The 22,225-nt window shown below is 41.5% G+C and overlaps 1 protein-coding gene across 1 annotated transcript in view; it reads left to right on the plus strand.

Moving 5' to 3' along the window:
- spop (speckle type BTB/POZ protein) overlaps window positions 1–15,223 on the plus strand; it is a 28,555-nt gene extending 13,332 nt beyond the window's left edge. Inside the window, 5 exon segments of the mRNA XM_056406976.1 lie at window positions 5,057–5,079; window positions 5,081–5,217; window positions 10,485–10,528; window positions 13,667–13,789; window positions 15,083–15,223. Of these exon segments, the coding sequence (XP_056262951.1) occupies window positions 5,057–5,079; window positions 5,081–5,217; window positions 10,485–10,528; window positions 13,667–13,789; window positions 15,083–15,223 (468 nt within the window).
- The last annotated feature ends 7,002 nt before the right edge of the window (window positions 15,224–22,225 follow it).

Here is a 22,225-nt window from a genome sequence, read left to right on the forward strand (position 1 = left end):
ATTCTTAATGATTTTGGTTTCCCCCAAAACCATCTAGTCAGATTTTGCCCTTGATTTATACTTTGATACATGACTTGGTATCTTAAAAAGTAATGACTGAATTTTTATGACATTTGCTGAGGACCTGACTACCAGGAAATGTACTAGTGATGTAAAGGTGAAAAAACAGATTGTTAAACCTATTTGTTGTTCTATTTATGCCACATAATAAACAACAAATATAGTCGATTTCTTACTATAGAGTGAGGAGTTTGACTTGAGGAGGTTCACAGCCTGATGAAAGACGCTGGTCTGCAGTCTGTTGGTTTAGCATCCAACACAATTATTGGGTATTATGCCATTGCAAATGTATTTAATCTAACTACATCTCTGTTGACGCCACGTGTTTGAGAAGCAGTGCTTGAAGGAGAAAGAGGAGGAGGTTGACAATGACCGAAGATGACAGCTCATAGCGTGAAGACTGTCAGGGCAGCGAGTGTGTCTAAATAACCAGGTGCTGCGATTTAGTTTCCACCTGGTTAAACACTGGAATAATTGGTCAAGTTAGCCAGTAATTAGACTAGCTCTGCCACGCCGCATCTGAGAGCCAGGCGACGGCTCTGCCATGCTAATTGGGCTATTTATACTGTAACACATTGACCAGGCTCACTGGCCTCCCTTCCAATTCGCTTTTCACACTTGTTTATCTTTTCCTTGTGTACTTAGGATACTCCTCCTCCTCCTCCTCCTCCTCCTAAACCCATTTTTCATTCCAACTTGAGCTGACTGAACTTCTGTCCTCTGCCCTTTGTCTGTGTTGTCCATCTGTCTGTCTCTCTCCTCCTGCTCTTCTCTCCTCCACAAGGCAGCTCCCTTTCTACCAGGCGCTCTGTGTTACTAATCAGTGCTTTATGAATGCCAGTGTGTGTGTGAGTGGGACAGTCATTTCTTCATGTGAATACATATATATTTATATATATATGTGTGTGTGTGCATGTGTGTGTATGTGAGCATTCCTCTGTTTGAGTGTGTTGAGTAGATAGATGTCTGTCAGTCAGACCTGCATCCCCCTGGAGTGTGATTATTAGAGCCAGCTGTGGAAACCAGACTGACACACACACACACACACACACATACACATAGTGGATGCTCTATTCTTCAGAAAAGTCACATTTTCTTATGACCGTGTATCTGTCAAATCTCTATCAGAAATGAGCCGCTGCTTCTAAGAGGGCATCTCCAACTGTAGATCCCTCCAATAGCTCACCCCCCCCCTCCCTTCTTCCCTTCTTTGTATCTACATCTGTATTCTCTATGCATTTTATTATCCATATATCTCCCCCCTCTCTCTCTCCTCCTTTTTCTTACCCTCTTTTTCTGTTTTATTATCTTTCCTTCTGTCCCTCTGTCTTTCTGTCCCCTTCAGGCTAACTCTAAAACCTCCATCAGGAGCAAACAAGGCTCCTTGACATTCAATTTCCTGCTTGCCACGCACTTGTCTATTGTATGTGCTTCTCCTGCTTTTCTAGGACTCTTTTTGTGCGGGTTGAATAGGTGGATAGATTGGACGAATAGGCGGGCAGTCGGGCGGATGGGTATGGGGATGGATGAGGAGGGATGTGTTGTTTGTGGGGTTTTGGGTGCCAGCCTCCGTGAAGCTATAATAGCAAGGTCACTTTGTGTGGATTTTCTGACACAGTTTACTGAATCTGTTCCGTCAGCAAGGAAAACAGAACAAAGATCAACCCCGAGATTGTTGTTTGGCTTATCTGTAGTTATATCTGATCAGTGATGGTGTAGAATTAATAGAAGGTTTCATGATTCCATATCTATTGTAGTAACATGATCGAGAATGTAAAAACATCAATAGAATTATTTGAGTCTTAAAATCCCCCTAATACCATAACAGTATATGTGGGCTATACATTAAACTGTACATTGATGGAAAACATTCAAGTTTCTGTTTGGAGTTAGCCATCTTTATATTGACATAAGGATGCACCTTATTAGAAATCAGATCTTTTTTATTATTTATATAAGCATTATAGTGTAAATGTAATTATGTTTCACATCGTCTGGAAAGAAAAGATAATAGATTCAAAACATCAGGTCATCTTGAAATATTCTTTGATAGGCTTTACAACACGATGGACACTTGTACATTTTGGGAAATCATTTTTAATTTAACACCTTGATTAATAATAGTGGCTATGTCATATGTGCCTGAACGTATACCTACTTATTCAGCTACATAGGAGGAGTAATGTTGCGCTACACTTAATCATAGGAGGAGGACTTAATTGTGGCTTTCAAATATTTCAACTTTATCCCAACATAAATATAAATTGAGTAATGATTCTCTTAACCCTCCTGTTACCTTTCGGGTCAATTTGACCCCATTCAATGTTTAACGTCGGTGTTCCTTGGGGTCAATTTGACCCCAGGCTGTTTTTCACTGTGTCAAACATATAAGAAATATCAACTTTTTTATATATTTAAAGGGCTATTTAGGTAGTCAACAAACAAACATAAAGTACCTCACACTTAAACTTGGGAAACAATATTAATTCTAATAATTTTCTGGAGGTTTTAATTGCTGGGGTAAAATATGTCAGTAAATGTAAAGGTAACAGGAGGGTTACAGTAAGTCAGTTTCGTATGTCAAATACTTTCTCACGTACTTCCTGAACTTTCATCGTATACTGGCTATTGGACAGCAACAATCTGGTTCGGGTTCTCCAGGTCAACAACGGTTAACTCTCTCTGGTTGTTAGTTGTTGTTTCAAAATATATTCACTTTTCATTCAGAAAGGATGATCAAGTATTACTCATTGCTTTTGATGTTCTGCCAACAAGAGACTGACTTCTGGTCAGCCTCTGTCTGCCAAACACGAGCAGAGACACAGCGTTTTGATTACTGGTTGTCTGGGAGGGCTGCAGAGGCGAGCGCTGGAGAGCCCTGGGTGATGGCACGCCGTGAGAATCTCATCTGTCTGGGAGGAAAACAACGGCTACTTCACTTGCTCTGCAGGAATATGCAGCGCTGCTAACAACCAATGGCGTTGGCTGTAAACTGCCATCCTACCTTTTCACAAGCAGAAGGAAAACGTTGCTTGCTCACAGGCTGAATGTGGGGAGAGCGACCCAGGAGAAGCATCTCTCCCTTCTGGGAGACCCAGTTCTGCTTCCTTTGGCCCTTCAGCCTCGGTCCAGGACCCGGGCCCTTAAGGTCGGGGATGAACCGATCTGTTTACCATTTGAAGCTGGCTTCAACAAACCAGTCGATTCCCATGGACCCCCGTGTTAAAATGCCTAACTTTTCTTCAGACATAAACACATTTACAGCCTGGTACAAACATACATTTTATTATATAACTCTTAATAATGATTAAAGGGTGTGGCCGCTTTGAGTGCCAGGTGTGTGCTGTCTCGCTTGCTGCTCCGCTGCTTCACCCAGGCGCCTCCAGCTCCACCTACATCCACCTCTTTGCACAGTTCTGGGCTTTGAGATGGAAATGAAAGTTGTTGATTATTGCTGTTGTCTAGAAATGATCGACTTGAGGATTCTTTTTAATCTCCTCTCTGCCCATCCTCCGACTAATCATCTACCTCCTGTTGATCAGCTCCACCATTTCAATATCAACTGTTTGGCTACTTTAGACTCAGTGGCTCAAAGTGAATTTGGCACCAACCGATCTAATAAAAGATCTCCTTGGCTGTGGACATCTAATACATTACAGTTGTTCCACCAAATCCTTAAAGGTTGCCGATAGATTATAAAGATGGAAGAGTGAAGTGTTTCTCATACTCTGATCATTCAGTCCCCATACAGTACTTCTAGAATCCTATTTCGGACTATTAGTTATGTTGTTGGTTCCCCTCACAGCTCCGACAGGTATGCTGCTCCTCAACCCCCCAACATTTGAACCCATTTTAATTAAACCTATTTCATCCCATGTCAATCTGATCAGATCAATGTTGAACAGCAGTAAACCGCATGTGTGGATTATCTATTGAACACCTCTCGTCCAAATTCAACCAAATGTTCCAAGATACCCTGCAGAAAATGATCAATGTGTGTTTTTAAAATCACCAATCAAGACCCACGTACACCTTTTCAACAATTAATTATTGTTTGTGCTTATGAATTAACTGTGAGAGTTTTAACTCCTTGGTATTTGATGAGATTGAGATGACACATCAAGCAGATACAAACCAAACTGTTGGAAATGACTAAGTAATTAGTGTGTGTGCATGTGAGTGTGCGTTTGTACTCATGAGCCCGCGTGTGTGTGTGTTTGTGTGTGTGAGTATGTGTGTATTGAATGTATGTGGGTGAGTGTGTGTATGCTGAATGCATCTGTGTGTGTGTGTGTGTGTGTGTATGGGTGTGTGTGTGTCTTTGCAGTGAGTCCTGTAGAGAGATGAATGAGTCTGGTTGACATTGTCTGGAACAGGTGGTGAAGTCAGCAGGGAAGACAACCCCCCCCCCACACACACACACACACATGCTTACACACCAAATTTGACGACAATGCCGATTTTCGGGCTTGTTTGAGAGCGTAGTCAATCTGATTGGATAAGGAAGGAAAAATGGTCTCTCAATAGCCTCCATATTGGGTTTCTGATGTATTGATTACGGAGTCAGAGAACTCCCATTAATCATTCACAGCATGTTTGATTACCTGATTCGTTCACTTTTCATGAACATTGTATGCTTTTATTTGCCTCTGCGTGAAGTAGTCAGTGTGTTAAAAGGGCAGTTTGCCCTCAAATTAAAACTCTGTCTGTGTAATTTATGGTTGCTGCATGCAAACTAGAAAGGTGAACTGGGTAGATCTCCACCAGGTGTGGCTGCCAGTATGAAGCAGGCAATTAAAGGTGTTTTGAGAAAAAATGAACAACAATGGGAGGTCCTCGCGCATGCAGCAGCCATAACTCGGCATCCAAAAAACAATGCAACATTCAAGATTATCTGTGGACAGACACATTGATACACACTCAATCCTGGACTCACTCACAGACGCACATACACAACAGAGTGCATGATACTCATGAACTGTGTGTGTGTTTTCAGGTGAGTGTGGTGCAGGACTCTGTGCTCAGGCCAGAGCACGATGCACATGGGGAAGGTTCCTGAGTGCAGGCTGGCCGAAGAGCGGGACAACGCCAGATACACTGACTGCTTCCTGTGTGTCGCTGAATAGAAGTTCCAGGCGCACAAAGCCATCCTGGCAGGTGAGAATGACCTCCTATTCATCTCATGTGAAAAAGGGGATGGATAAAGACTTCTGGAGTCAGGCAGTGGATGAGAATAGAATAGAATAGCAGAAAACATTGTATGAATGAAAACATTCATTTTCATCACTCGAGTCATTGCGTGGTCTCGACTCAGATGCCATGAAAGGAGACACCACAGTGTTCATTTTTAGAACATGATCACAGTCCTTGACTGTAAACTGTTTGCGGTTTGCGATTGCTCTCGTGTTGACGAACCACATCAGAAGACATGTTTTTATGCTCAAGTATACGTGGTAGGATGTGATGTGTGATGTAATAAGACATGTTGTGGAAAAACGTGTTCATGAAAAAGTGCTTAGCACATTTCCATCTTGATGTCTTTATACATTTTTGCTTTTAAGAGGTAAAAAATGTCGAGTGCTGCAGATAATCTGGTGGTTCTCGTGTGGTGGGAAAAACACACGGTATCAATAACCGAGTAGCTTACAGGTTCATATAAAGTTTACACAGAATGTCTCTATATTTCATATACCAAGGTAAGACTGGTATATTTACCTTTGCATTCGAGAATGCGGAAGGTTATGTTTTGATCGCTGTGTATTTTTTAATTTATTTGTATGTGTGTTATTCGCATAACTCAAAAAGTATTAAACCGAATCGCATGGAATTTGGTGGGATGATTGGTTATTATCCGGGGACCATTTGATTAGATTTGGGGATCGATCGGGTCAAAGGTCAAGGTCATGAAAAGGTACCAAAAAAGTGGCTGCGGCGAAGGTATGCGCTCTACCGAGTGCCCGTTCTAGTTTAGTATGTTAGACTGAAGGATTTAAATGGTTATTTTTGATTATTTATTAATATATTGATTGTTTTTTTAGATGAATTGGTTTCTGTTTCTAAAATGTGAGAAAACAATACAAACTGTTCATCATACTTTCAAAAATAATTGAGTCAGATTCTGATATTTCAATAAATCAAAATTTAAAAAAAGCAGCAAATTCACTTGTTTTAGAAGCTAGAAAGAGATAATGTTTTCCATGTGTGCTTGATAAATGAGCAACATTGATAGATTAACAAAATGTGTGTCTTTGGAACTAAAACAAATAAATAAGTGAGATCTTCTTCGGAATCAGCTTCTCACAGAGAGCATTACATAATATTAAAATAACATCAACATCCATACACAACATAAGCATTATACAAAACATAATGAAAGGCACACTTTGGGATCAGGTGTCAACTATTGAATAGTTATAAGATGAGATGACTTTCAAACTAATATGTGAGCTGGAGTCGATGTTTTGTCACCATGCTGGATTTCATTTGAGAGTTTTAGATTCGGTCTATCTGCTGCCACAGATGAGTTCCCACTGTGACTACAATTACATTCCGGGCGAAGTACTTAATCAAATTTTACATTTTAATGAATAATTTTTGTTTGCCACAAGGCTGGTCACATTTTAATAATGTGATCATCTATTGGCACCTTTAGCACTTCATAGAATCCACATCCTGACCACACCCTGTTGTGTTGGCACACACACACACACACGCACATGGTGCGCGGCGAACAACTTGTTGCCGACATCGACACTTTAATGACAGACGGCGTCAGACGGTGAATGCTTTGAGCAAACTGGTGAACTGTGTCTCCGTGGAGGAGAGGAGCGGCTGTTCATTATTGGATTTGTTGAAATGTGTGGCTGAGGAGCCATTTTAATAATGTGCTGCTGTGGTTTGGGGTCTTCCTCTCTCTCTCCCGCTCCCTCTCTCTCCCTCTTCTCTGCTGTACTTGGTCAAGATGACGTCCCTTCTCGTTATTTCCCCTCTCGGCCGTTCCCGTGACAACTCTCCTGGCCGTTAATCGCCGTCGAGACGGACAGAGAAGGATCAAACGAAGGAGGGAGAGCAACTCAAATTGGCACGACGTTGGCCATGTGATCTTTATACCATTCTGGTTCTCCCTCTATACCTCTTACCACCCCTTTCTTTTCTCTCTGTCCTACATCCTTCTTACCTTCTTTCACTTTCATATCACCTTTTTTCATTATCTCGTCTCCTTCTCCTGTCTCCATTTTCCTCCTCCTCCTCCTCCTCCTCATTGTTCCTCTCTCATACCTCACTCGTTCTTTCTTTTGTGTTCACATTATGTGTCTTCCATCCTTTCAGTATGTATCTCTCTCCTTTCAGACCTTGCACAGTTCTCTTCACTCCCCATTCCTGTCTTCTATTCTCGTCCTCTGACTTTCTCTCTCCTCTCCCTCCGTTCACTTTCTATGACCCTCTCTCTCTCTCTGTCTCTCTCTTGCCCGCCCCTTCCCTTTGTTGCTGCAGTATGAGCTCACCAGCATTGAGCTGCGCCACACAGACTTACTGTAGGTTGGTCCTCGTAGTCCTACCTGCCAAGTTTGCTTTCAGGGCTCCGGGATGCAGCCATTAATTCATGGCTGCACTTTTTTTGAGGGTTTCTGTCAGTTGATGAGTATGTGACAAAAGGATTGGCAGCAAAGTCGTGTCAGACATCATCACTTGACCCAGATGAAAAGCTCTCTTTTTTGTGAACTGTAGATCCATATTTTCTGACGGTGTATTTTTTCTTCTTTCAAAATCAACCGTCTGAAAACCCCTCAAATTGTCCGACCAGCTTCCCTCGATTGGTGGAGTCAGGCGATAAAACAAAACAAAGCAACGTACCGTGGCTGGAAAAACAGATGATAATTACATTTTTTAAATCCTTTCAAAAAAATAATATTTCAATGATCACTTTACAACCCTGATAGTTGAATAGATGTGTGATACAATGTGGCCTGCTTCCTCTGACACTAACTGAGAGATTATTTAGGCCTGCCGCCTCTATAATCTGATTATAAGATAATAGGAACAAGTACTATTGTAACAAGTACAGTAAGAATACAAATATATATAAATCAATCAATTTACCTTAAAACAATACAGCTTTTCTTTTGCTCCATCAAATGAATGTCATGGGGAAACCCGGAGCTTTGAAGTCATTTTGACCGTGAGCCACAACATATCTGAAAGTCACTTGTAACAGCGAAATGCTGCGGGACCTGATGGTAGTGACTGTTATTTATTTAGCTGATGATTTAAGTCTTAAGTGCTGCTGTCCCATTGTTAGCATATTCTTTCACTCATTGGCCCACGTTTTGCTGATATCAGTATTTTACCTTTAGTGCCTTGTTGATGGATGACTCCCGTTCTAAAAGCGTAATTAAATGAGGAGCAAGCTCTGAGGTTGATAACACATTATTAAGAACTTAAATTAAGAACTCTCACTGACATTGACACATACTTAAAGTGTGTTGAAACATTTGTTACATTTTAATCAGTAGTTGATTAAGCATTCATTTCATCAGTGAACTGTTATGGAAAGTGTTACCCAATGAGCACATCATTAATACGTTGACTGATTGATATGTGATTTTCAGTGAAAGGCTGAAAGGGTTTATCTTTTTGTAGAGACACATTCTCTCCACTGTTTAACAACCAAAAAGTAATGGAGTCCATCTGAGAGGTTCCTCCTCATCCTCAGCTGAAACTAACTGATGAGAGAGAAAATACACTGAGCCTGAAGCAGAACTACAGAGACGATGCGGTGATTATTGTAAGCATGCGGAATTATCATACAGCAGAATTATCATATAAGCAGAATTATCATACAGCAGAGTTATCATACAGCAGAGTTATCATACAGCAGAGTTATCATACAGCAGAGTTATCATACAGCAGAATTATCATACAGCAGAGTTATCATACAGCAGAGTTATCATACAGCAGAATTATCATACAGCAGAGTTATCATACAGCAGAGTTATCATACAACAGAGTTATCATACAGCAGAATTATCATATAAGCAGAATTATCATACAGCAGAGTTATCATACAGCAGAGTTATCATACAGCAGAATTATCATACAGCAGAGTTATCATACAACAGAGTTATCATACAGCAGAATTATCATACAACAGAGTTATCATCATACAGCAGAATTATCATACAACAGAGTTATCATACAGCAGAGTTATCATACAACAGAATTATCATATAAGCAGAATTATCATACAGCAGAGTTATCATACAGCAGAGTTATCATACAGCATAATTATCATATAAGCAGAATTATCATACAGCAGAGTTATCATACAGCAGAGTTATCATACAGCAGAATTATCATACAGCAGAGTTATCATACAGCAGAGTTATCATACAGCAGAGTTATCATACAGCAGAGTTATCATACAACAGAGTTATCATACAGCAGAGTTATCATACAACAGAGTTATCATATAAGCAGAATTATCATACAGCAGAGTTATCATACAGCAGAGTTATCATACAACAGAGTTATCATACAACAGAATTATCATACAGCAGAGTTATCATACAACAGAGTTATCATACAACAGAATTATCATACAGCAGAGTTATCATACAGCAGAGTTATCATACAGCAGTGCCTTCGACAGAACTGAAGTGGGACTGACGTACGTAAGTCGTGGTTCTGTGGTTGGATCACACAGTCGGCATTTACCATACTCCTGCTGCTGCATGTCTGGAGGAGTGAGAGAGAAAAAATACACCGTGCAGCAAGTTATTGGTCACCAGCATTTTGGTGAAGTGTGCCGAAATCTGATCTGAAAATGTATAAAACAGAAATTTGGATGATAAAAATACCATTTGCATTGCAAACACTTTGTTTAACGTTTTTCTTTTTCTCCGAGGGATGTTGGCAGCAGCTCTTTTGCATTTTGTCTCCACTTTAAGCCGGAGCCGCCCTTGCCTCAAGAGGATTTGTCGACTGGAGTGAATATTGTCCTCTTACAACAAGAGACGGAACCAATTTTGGATTTGCAGGCACACAAAAGCTGGCTGAAAATCACTTGAAACATCTCTATTCTGAAAGAAAAGTGTATTTTCTATAATATAAACTAATCCCCAGCAGTCCTCTCTGTTCCGACAGAATAGTCAAAACAGGAAGCCAGAACTTAATTAAACCGTAATGTGTCAAACAAGCTCCAGTCAAGTCGGCCTATCAGCGTTCTCCTGGCTAAACACAGAGGTTGTCACCGGTCTGTCAGCAGTCGACTCGTTCCACTTCCACGTCTCCTGCCGTCAATCGTCCCCCTCGCTCTCCTCTGGCCTTGTTACCGCGTATCAGAGACCTCACCATGCATCCACGTTACACACAATAATAAACCTCTCTCTCTCTCTCTCTCTCTCTCTCTCTCTCGTCTGTCTCAGCTCGCTCGCCGGTGTTTGAGCTCGAGATGGACGAGAGGAAGAAGGTGAGTCGAGCTCTCGACTCTCGTTCCCGCTCCCTCAGAGCCGAACGTCTAACCTCTCTCTGTTACGTCAGGAAGGGTTCACCTCTCAAAACATCTCAGTGTGTCTTCTCGTTCTTTACTGTAATGTCTTGTTGACTGCGTCTCTGTTGTCTGGAGTCTTTGAAGCCACTGTATGTTGAAATAGTGTGTACGTGTAGCATCTTTTTATTGATTCTGAAGAGCAGGCTGTGTTGCTTTCATCCTCTCAACTTTAGCTTATATTATTATATTAATATATTGAATATTCAAGAGTTCAAAAAACGTGTTTATGAAATATATCACGAATGTGACCATGACATACTTGGCGAGACTTTTTATCAAGCTTCTCCAACCAAATATCTCTGAACAAAGCCAAATTTACTTACAGTTTTTCTCGATTGATTATATACAAAAACTGGAACTTGTAACACAATGGCCACAACCTGTAACTTATGTGCCAACTCCCTAAACCAATTCTGCTAAACTATAAGCACAAGTATCTGCTTTAGACACAGATTTCAATTGTTAGCCACACTTTCTTCAAAACACTAAACACCATCCTCTCTACTTTGCACACTTCATCAATGCCACACCTCCTTGTGTTCAGACAGAACACACTGCTATTCAATTGGCAAAACTTCCATTTCCATGGCTGTTGTGCAATTTGGAATCAAGGCTTTAGCAATATAAGGGCCACAGGTGACCTCCTGATTTGAAGAAGAATGGGTGAAAACATGGAAGGTAGAGGAGACCAGAGAGGCAGAGGAGTAAGGGTAAGAGGATGAGGATGAGGACGAGGAGGAGGAAGAGTTGGAGGAGGATGTTGATGAGGTCCTGTGGCCAGACAGGAACCAACGACAGGACGAAGACAAATTTTTTTCGTCCTTTTTTATTTACACTTTTCTTTCTTTTTTTGTTGACTGTTGTGGTCTATTTTCTATTGTTTATTCTGTGAAACAATTATAAAAAAGAAAGACACATTTTTGTTGTATATTTGTGTGTTGTTTTATATTTTGAGTTAAAACACTATACATTTACAATATTTTACAACAGGAGAAAGTGTACAGTACCACTGGACATGAAAAGGCATAATGCTCCTGATAAGGCCTTCATACTGGTGTTTCCCCATTTCATCGTAGTGTTTTCCATTGAGCACATCAGTGTTCAATCGATGCTTAGAATGTCTACTCATATAATGGGCTGTATTTGTCATTTGAAAACAAAATACCCTTTTGAGGTGACATAACACTGTTCTGGAAGCAAAGTTGCATTTTGCAGGAGATATAAAGGGTTTTGCATTTTGTGTGAGTGGTTTTGGGATTTGTGTTTAGAGTTTTGAGAAAACGAGGCATGCTTTCAAAAAATGTGTTTAAGCAATCGAGAAAAACTGTAACACAATGAAGGTCATTGTTATTTCTATGGCGTGTCCACGTGGGACGAACACCTTTTTAAAGGTCTTGTTTTTGCCCTCAGTAACATGCACATTTTAATTTCGTGACCTTTTGTCAAGGGCTGCAGCATTAACATGTTTTGACAATAACTAATGACATTTTTTATCAAACCTGCACTGCATATAGTTAATGATCAGTTGCCCACAGTCAAACTGATATTATTGATGTGTTGAATAGTTTTACATACATGAATTTTACACATTTGCATTTTTCCATTTTTGTGTGTGTGTTTGCTACAGTTGGTTGTGTTCATCTGGTCGGAGGTGGTGAGATTGAACATTGGTGATTTAGCCGTCATGTCAGCGGAATATTGATGCCTGTGCGGCTCGAATGGGGAAATTATAAAGCTTGGAGCCAGGAAATGCATCTTAATTGCTGTTTAAGTGGGCGTCTTCATCAGAAAGAGGGAGAGATGGTGGGCCACGTCCCCATGCAATTCAGAGAAAACAGATAGATGGGTTAACACTCCTCTGCAGCACTCTATATCGGGGAGACAAATGAGCTCATAAAGAAACACTCTAATAGAGGACTGCTCTGTGAACAGAGGGGCGCCTCAGACACTGTAACTACAGGAGCGACGTCCTATTTATGAGCTGCTGTTGAACGCGCGCAATGCCGAAGCCCCGCGGTTTGTCTCGTGTGACTTCCACTGCGGTGCTGCTTTGCCTTCTTTATTTCATCAACACTCCAACACGCTTTGCGGCCAAAGGCTCTGCAGAGGGAAATGAGTCCAGTGTTCATCTTCATCTCACCCTCCTCGTTCATCGCTTGCGTGCCTCCAAACGGCAGAAGTGAGCCCGGGCCGCGATGGGAAACGTCGGTTTTCTAAGAAAGTCTGAGAAACAATGTGCACATGCAGGTTCGATACGCACGATGTAGCGAGTAGAGGATTCCCGTTATGTGTTTGTTGCCTGCACGTGTGCTCACAAGCTTTTGTGTTGTCTGTGTGTTAGAAATAAACTGTATTGTTATATAATATTGTCTGTAAAAGGGCATTGTAGCACACTGCGTGTTGTAAGCGCCACCCGGCTGCTTTCAGCCCCCCCGCGTCATGTGACGGTGTGTCCATGTTGCTGCTGAGTGGACACAAGCGCACTAAGTTGTCGGTACACCCGGCCTGAGTGACCCTGCTAAAACGCCGCTGGTCACCGTGGTGACGATAAAGCGCCGTTATAATTGGTTTCCTGCTCTGCTCTCCTGCCTCTCAGTGAGGAGAGAACGATGCAGGTTACGTTGCTGGCTGCAGGCAAAGGCCAGGAACGAATGTTCAGGAAACGTTTTCTGGAATCGGCTGGAAAGAATGAAATAAATGTAGGCTACGAGGATGGCTGTTTATCGTTCATCTTTTCTTTCTAATTTGGCACTTGGAACTTGTTTTGCATCACTACAGGCCAGTCCCTGTGTGTGTGTGTGTGTGTGTGTGTGTGTGTGTGTGTGTGTGTGTGTGTGTGTGTGTGTGTGCTAAACAAGGTGAGTGACTTTAATTCAGGTGCGTTTTGGGATATCCACATGAAATAATATGTAGTCAAATCAAATAAAAAACACACTCTGCTGCTGTTGCTGGTGGTTTTGAGGGATTGTCGAGCCATCTGTCTTTTTCTTCTTTCGCCTTTTTGTCCCGCTAAACCCTGTGTGTGTTCCTCCTCTCCGGTCCTCTCCTCTCGTTCAGAAGCGTGTGGAGATAAATGACGTGGAGCCAGATGTCATCAAAGAGATGATGTGCTTCATCTACACAGGCAAGGCCCCCAACCTGGACAAGATGGCTGATGACCCGCTGGCTGCAGCTGACAAGGTACAGAGAGGCAGAGAGAGGTAGAGAGAGAGAGATGTAGAGATAGAGAGAGAGAATGCACCTGTACATCATCGAGAGTATGCACCTGTTACGATTTACACAAGCCAGCATGCATAATAATGTCCCCAGAAATAACAACCAAGTGCTCCTCAAGTCCTGGAAACACACACACAGACAAAGACACACACACAAACACACCTACACACACACACACACACACAGGTTCAAGCACTCTGTTGTCGTAACATCTCAACATGTGAACGAGATACAGATGCACACATGCCTCCGGCTCCTCGCTGTGTATTCCTGTACGCTCAAGGTTTCCTGTCCATTCACCCCTTTGCCACTTATTTCATCCAATTTTGCTGTTTTTAGCTTATTGTATTTGCTTGTGTTGGGGTTAGCATAGTGTGCAGTACGATTTATATTTCCCCCACTTTTATCGGCACGGACAGGTCTGTTCCAATATGTTCTGTCTTGACTAGAGCATCCAATTATACACTATTGTGTATACTCTTCAACCTAGGATCGAGGCGTGGCTCTTGGTATGGCAATGCTGGTCAGGCCACCACTTTTCAACGAAAAAACAACAACAAATAACATGGAAAAATCTGTCAAATGATGTTCAAAGGCCTTTTTTTGTCAACCAGCCACTGATTTGAATGTTAATAATAATAATAATACATCAAATTTCTATAGAGCTTTACATAGTTCTCAAAGACGCTTATATACTGTATAGATGTTGTCAACTTATCTCAGGAGAGAAATCTAGATATTTATCCACCTCACTTCCAGCCGTCACGCTTGAAAGCAAAATGTCAGTTTTCAAATGAGTGTATTTTCAGTTTAGTGCCAGAGATCTCGTTGTTTTGTTTCTGCTTGTGAGACGAGTCTTCAACATCCTTGCATAAGTTTAGTGGAAGTTAATTTTAATGAACTCCTTTACATCATTAGTGTTAATAAAAACCACGCTCAATATGAAATTGCCCTGAACCAGCATGACTCCTTCTGAAGTGTGAATAAAGATGAGAGAAGAGTATTGTTCATAGCACTTTTATAATTGGTGGAAATAATTGTTCACCTCCTCAAGTGATCCCCTTTTCCATCACCACTCCCCGAACTGTCACCTTTCCTTCTCCCGACCATATTTTTCTCTTAATCGATCTGTCTTGTTGGCGGAGTAATTCTGTGCTTCCGTATCGTTACACAGTGCGACAACAGTTGTTTGTGGCAGCGCGGTTTAAGTAATTTCGTTTAGCTGCTGTTGCTCCTCGCTCTACCTGCCACTGGCAGTACGCTCTGGAGAGGCTGAAGCTGATGTGCGAGGACGCTCTGTGCACCGGAGCGGAGAACGCCGCGGAGGTCCTCATCCTCGCCGGCCTGCGCTCCGCCGAGCAGCTCGAGTCGCGGGCCGTGGACTTCATCAACGAGTGAGTTACACACACTACTTCCAGACTTATGAAAACTATGTTTTTTCTCTCTTTCACACACACACACACTTATACACTTAGCTTTTACTCAAAGGAAGTCATTATTTTTTGCAATTTTTGTCTCCGGAGGACATTTGATTTAATCCCCAGATTGGAGCATTTTGCTTCCGTATCATAGAGAGCCGTTTTAGCGATAAAGCTCAGCTGCTGATGTTAATCACGTTGCAGGCAGCCTGTTTGGGTAAGATGGGGCCTTTGAGCATCAATGACTGCTATTGATGTCAACAGAGAGGTGGTTGGCCCTGTATTTGTATTGCCTGTTGAAACAAAAAGCGTTCTCTCCGTCACGACATACATTCATCACTGTCCCTCTGAGTTCTCTATCTTTTAGCCAGACACATTTTCTATCCCTTTGTTCATCCCTCCGTCCTCTATTTACAGCTCTACTCCATCTCCTGGCCTTGTTCCTGCTCCTTCTCCCTCCCTCCTCTATTCCCTCCCTTCTTCCTTCCTTTCCGTTCTCCTCTCTCCTCTTGTTCTGTGCTTAAGAGCTCATGCATGCCTAAAGGTGTTCAGTAATGCAGATCTCTGCCCCTAGTCCCAGTCATTAATTGTGGTTATGGGCGTTATGACAGTTTAATTTGCCACAGTGTTGTTGAAAAAAATGGGAAAATTGGCCACGGGGGACTCCAGGCCGGCAAAGCGATATCAACCCTCCGCCTGGAGACACAATGGACGGCAACGAAAAACAAAAATCAATTGAGAGGACGAATGTAGAAAACAGACAACACCAATAATCCCCACCCCCCCCTCCTCCTCCCCCATCCCCCCTGGTGGCGCCTCAACCTCTTTCCAGACCGTCTTCACAAGGAGCATGCAGTCATTTAGTCGAGACAATAGGAGCCGTCTTCATCCTACCTCTGTGTCATTTATTGACCCTCCTCAGGGATGTAGCAGACGGTAGAGCCACCCAGACACTCTTTATTCACCTTGTTCACAGATAAGAATGGACCCACTTTTTCTTCGCCCAACATGAATCTTAAGGTCAGAGTAAATTCGCAGGATGAAAAGCAGTATGTTGTGCAAACGTGACGTGAGTAATATGAAGGAAAAGCTGTTTAAGGCACAAATAAAGTTTTCTTTCCGGTAGGATGACCACTGGCTCCAGGTCATTTGGTCTCTTTTTAATTTACCTGCACATCACTGCTCCTCTACTTCCCTCTGTCCCCTCCTATCCTCTCTCTGCAGAGTTTCATTACCATCACCTCCCTGTTTTTTATTTATATATTTATTGTTGCCGCTGTCTTTTACTCTCTCCCCTCTCGGCCCATCCCTCCTGCCTCCTCTCCTGCCGTGACTGCTCTCTTCGTTGCCTCAGCCCACTGGCCATTAGTGGAGGCAGGGGTTCACCTCCTCTATAGGGCTTGGGTCAGAGGTTGGCTGGAGGTCTGGAGCTGCAGTGTGGACAGCATGTAAACACACACACACACACACACACACACACACACACACAAACACCGAAATGCCAAGAGTAGCCATGCCAAGACAGAGACACATGTGCACACACACACACACACACACACACACACACACACGCTGTTTGTTTATACACACACAACAAATCAAGAAAAATGTCATTAAAGGCCACACAGCGGTGTGCGTGATAGTTCAGCGGGTGTCAGGAGGTTGGCGACCGCCACAGGGTCCGCTGGTGGAAACACATCTGTGGGTGATGATGACCACCAGAACAACTCATCAGCAATTAATGACAGAAAAGTGTTTTGGCCAACCTTTTAATTATTGCTGTAGCCTTAGAGTTGAATCCAAAGAGTTCATAATGTCTTGATAAGTAGCAGTCATTTTTAACTGGCGACCAAAAATAAATCATGTGTAGTTGTTGATATTTGACTGCCATATATGCATCATCTTATATTATCTTCAATAGGTTAACCAGCCAAGAGATATAGCTTTAACATTTCACAACTTAGTTTAATGCATGTGTTATTGAAAACATATACCAAATTGCAGAATGTATTTTAGCCCTTCATATTAGATTCAGTGTAAAAAGTAGGCTACAATTATCAGAATATGCGAACTTTCAGGCTCCCTCCTGTGGCTCAAATGTGTACTGCATATATAAATGTTCAACTAAAGACTTTAGGACGTAATTCCAGCTGTCGTTCCCGACCCAGTCTGAAGTTAACTTTAGCAAGAGAACAAAAGTATTATCTGCAAAGTGTACCTGCTATATATATATGTATATATATATATATATACATATATATTTGTATTATTATTTTTGAAGCAAAAATATATAAGCAGTTTAAAAATATAAAGTAGATTCAAATGCAAATAATAAAGTGCAAGGACCCTTGAACTGGCGACTCTGGTCAGCATGTAAAGAACTGAAATACAACAGTTAATACAGAACGACTAAAATAGAAACAAATTATAATAATACAAACGATATTACTCCAATACAAGTGGAAGGCGGAGCTCCCCAGGGGGTCACAGAATAAACCTGATGGACTGTGAAGTAATAAACAACAGAGAAGATATTTTATTTGAATTCTGCGACACACAATTATTTCCCCTTTTTTCTCACCCATTATTTTTTCAGATGGTGTGAAATGCTGTCGAGCTCAAACGCCTCTAGCCTCTATACACCGGCGCGTGAAGGGATCATACATGTTTGGGTGTGTAATATGTGAAGAGGGGTTGCAAGTAGGCATCGGTAAGAAAGAGTCACGAGCAAAGCAGGTTTACAACCAGTGCTGTGAAGAATGTGATATGACGTGACTCAACAGACTTTCTGCATATTTTTGCCTTTTTTTATTTGTGTGATTTTTTTCTGAAAATGACCTTTGGGGTTAACTATTTAAAAATCTAAAGTAAATAACAGCTCTGCCAGCTGGTATGACAAATCCTTAATGTCTCAGAGTTGCACTCCACACAGATGGACTGATACAATCCCAAGCTTTTGAGAAACTTGTTTATTCGTGCATTTGTCCTTTTAGCTCCTTTTCTTACATTTTTGGGGGACTTTCCTCTCTTTGCTCTCTTCCTCTCAGCGGATGTGATGGAGACATCGAGCTGGAAGTCCTCACCCTCACCTGGTTGCAGAGGCCTACCACTCCATGGCATCGGCTCAGTGCCCCTCACTCGGCTCCCCAAGGAAGCGTCTCAAACGGTCCTAGCGGTCGAAGCGCCTCTTCCTGTCCTCTTGTACTGGCAACCTTATTGCTCCTTCCTATGTCCTCTCTCTGACAGCACCCAGAGATGCCCAAGACTGAAACCCACCCAGCACTTGGACGAGCTGTTCAGCCGTGCAGATCAGAGAATTACAGACCATGTGGGAGGAACTACACGTCACTGTCTGTGGCGACCCGGTGAATGTCTTGAGATCTAAAACTGGATATGTTTGGATTGTAAACTCAAATCCTGGCGTATTCCATAAATCCTTTGGCCATGTTATTGGAAAGCTACAGCCATAATCTGCGAAGCTGTCACGTAATGAACTTCTGGCTGTGAAGGAAAAGTCAATGCTGAGTCCCTGTAAATGCAAAACTGTGGCAGTCACGAGTGTTTGAGCTCAAACTGTGCTTGTAAAGTGACGGGGAAAGACTATTGTTCCCATTGTTGATTGTTTGAACAGCGTTTGTAAAAAGTATTGTTGCATGTGCACAGTGCTGCCGCTCCCACTACGCGCTGTTGGTAGGGCACCAAGTCCTGAGGGGGAACTAAAAAATCATCATAGTTATAATAATTATAATGCCGATATTATTTCAGTATAGAAATATTAGGCACCTTTTAGGCATGTATATCACAAAACAGGCAGATACAAATACACATTCAACTTCCCAAGCTCGCCGTGGGTGCCCTTTCCTATCTCAGTGGCCTGACGAACTTTGGCAGGAAGCTTCAACTTTTCGAAAATGGCCTCAAAAAGACAACAGGAGTCATGGGCAGAAAGAAACTGCATCATGAAGGAGTTATGCTTAGGGCACCAAAATGGCAGCGGCACTGCATGTGTATATGTATCTATATACATTTTTTATTTTTATTTTTTATTTTTTTTAGAGCAGAAACAATTCACGGTTTGAATGAGAGAAAACAAATAGAAACACGTTTTGATGTTCGCTATTCAACCTCTGCTTTAAGGTGGGCAGACACAGTGCGGGCCCATCAGACTGAATTCATCCAGATCGGTGGCCTTTTGAGGGTCAGTTTGAGGGTCAGTTTGAGGGGCTCATTATGACAGATTAACGGCCTGAAACATCAGTAATAGGTTGGATTTATGACATGTCAGAAAATATGTGGTTGGCTGTCTGTCAGTTTGAGCCGTCGTATTTCCCACATGGCTTCTTTCAAAATATGTGTTATCAATTGCACTGAGCTTGTTTTAATGTTATGAGAGAAGTTGGATGTTGTGGTTTCAAACTGTCGTCTTGACTTTGCTGACACACGGATCATATTGTCTGCTTCTTCCAGCCATCTGTGTCGCCATATCTTTCTTTTTTTCTCCTAATCTACCTAATTCAGAATAAGGAGAGGTCCTTTCTCTCTTTTTGACGACGCAGAAACAGTGTCTGCCCAGCTTTAAACATATACAATTTAAAAAACACAGATCATAGTGAAAACATGATCACCTTTTACAGCAGAACAATCCCTTTGACTGAACCTACAAAATACAGCTGTTTAAAAATATTTGTCGTCCTTGATATATCTTCATTATTTCTCACTACGCAGTCTGGACACATGTACCAGTTACTTACTCATTAATGCACAGCCCACTGTGTTAGTGTTTGTGAGCAGGTGTGTGTGTGTGTGTGTGTGTTCCAAGCGTAATCCTGTCGTGATCAAAGTTCAGTCCTCGCTGCACATGCTGCTCACCTGGTGTGATCACCAGGGCTCACGTCCAGCTGTGTTCGCGTGTCGACTCGTCCCTCGCTCACAGGCCTGCTCGACTCGGTCTCCGTGGCGATGCTGGGATTGCAGTCCATCAGAGAGACCTGGAACCTTCTCCTGGACAGTATCTTAACAGGGATTTGATTTGTTGACCCATGTTGACGCCCAGAGGGCTTTAAGGAAGCTCCTCCCTGAGCTCGGCAAATCGCTCCTCATCAAATAGTCCTGGATAGCCATCTTTGGGGATACGTGGCATTGAATCATCAAATGGAGGGAAAAGCCATTTATTGTCATACACATAGTAGACTGTCGCTTTGTCTCAGACCACATATTAGTAGGATTCAATTACATAATTTGTATTCATGAATATAATTTTTTTATACATCAATACCATCTTTTTGAGACAAGTGTTGTCTGAGATTGTGGATTTTAAAATAAAGGTTGCCTTTGTGTTTTTCGGGTCTTTAATGTTGCATTTTATTTTACAGTAAAGTAAACTGACGCGAGAGCCGAAGCATATTTGAGTACTTCAGTTCACCCATGATCGATGGATGCTTCACATTACCGGTGATTTGCTTACTCAAAATGTTCCGTCTGAGAACATCACCTCACAGAACGTACACACGGAGTCATTTATTTAACTCTGTAATCAAGCTGACACTGTGTTATGTGTTATGTATGTTTGTGATTTATGAACTGCCAGATGGACCGAAGACAGGTATCCGTCTTGATGAGCAATAAAGTTATCCCTAAAAATATAGTCGCGTTATACTGCGATAAGACAGAAATCCAACATATAGTGAATTAAGCATGTTTGTGGGTATTGATACCTGTCACAATATGTGAAATATATGCAATAATACGACTTAATTTGCTTGGAATTATTTAATTGGATGACATATATATGTATATAAGTTAATATATAAAAAATAGAATAAGTGATAATTTACATCAAGCCGGTATTTATTAGGAAATCAATCCAGACATGTAACATACATCAATTACTTTATACAAAATATTGATTTCAATGTTACTTGAGTTCTAAAAATAAATAATATTCCTCTTTCTATATACGGAGATCAGAACTGCATCCATAGCAACGCGCTGTCATTCATAGCAGTGGTTAAGTCTATCCAGCTATGTATGTACGTACGTATATATATTAGGGCTGTCAATCGATTAAAAAAAATTAACTAATTAATCGCACATTTTGAAATTGCGATTAATTAATCGCGATTAATCGCAATTAAAAGTTAAAAGTTAAAAGTTCATTCTTTTTAAAGACAAAACTTCACACAGAGCTGTGTTTTCAAAGAGGCTCCTACATATACAGTGCCAGCGAGGTATTTAATATCGTGGATGACAAATTGTTTCTTCAGTGAAACATCAGATTAGTAAAAAAATAGTATATTGAGACCCCATTGGTCCTGTCATCTTTAACACTGAACACCAGCAGAACCAGTGGCCTTGGTAACTGACATTCAAATATGTCACGTTAACCCTCTGGAGGCTGGGCTCATTTATACATTTACAAAAAATTAAATTCACCGTTTAACCCTTGTGCCTTGGTCATTTGACCGAATCAATACCCTCCTCTTGGTTAATTTGACCCCATTCAATGTTTAATGTCGGTGTTCTTGGTAGTCAACAAACAAACATAAAGTGCCTCACACTTAAACTTGGAAAACAATATTAATTCTAATAATTTTCTGGAGGTTTTAATTGCTGGCGTCAAATTGAACCCAAAGGGTAAAATATGTTAGTAAATATAAAGGTAACAGGAGGGTGAAACATTGAATCGGGTCAAAATGACCCAAAGGCGGGGAGGTTAAATATTTAATCGGGTCAAAATGACCAAGGCAACCTAAGGGTTAAAAGTGTTTTCCTTCTTTTAAAGACAAAACTTCACACAGAGCTGTGTTTTCAAAGAGGCTCCTACATATAAAGTGCCAGCGAGGTATTTAATATCGTGGATGATAAATTGTTTCTTCAGTGAAACATCAGATGTATATTGAGACCCCATTGGTCCTGTCATCTTTAACATTGAACAGCAGCAGAACCAGTGGCCTTGGTAACTGACTGACATTCACATATGTCA

Source organism: Pseudoliparis swirei, chromosome 23 (assembly GCF_029220125.1).
Source record: "Pseudoliparis swirei isolate HS2019 ecotype Mariana Trench chromosome 23, NWPU_hadal_v1, whole genome shotgun sequence".
In the NCBI taxonomy this organism is placed as follows: Eukaryota; Metazoa; Chordata; class Actinopteri; order Perciformes; family Liparidae; genus Pseudoliparis; species Pseudoliparis swirei.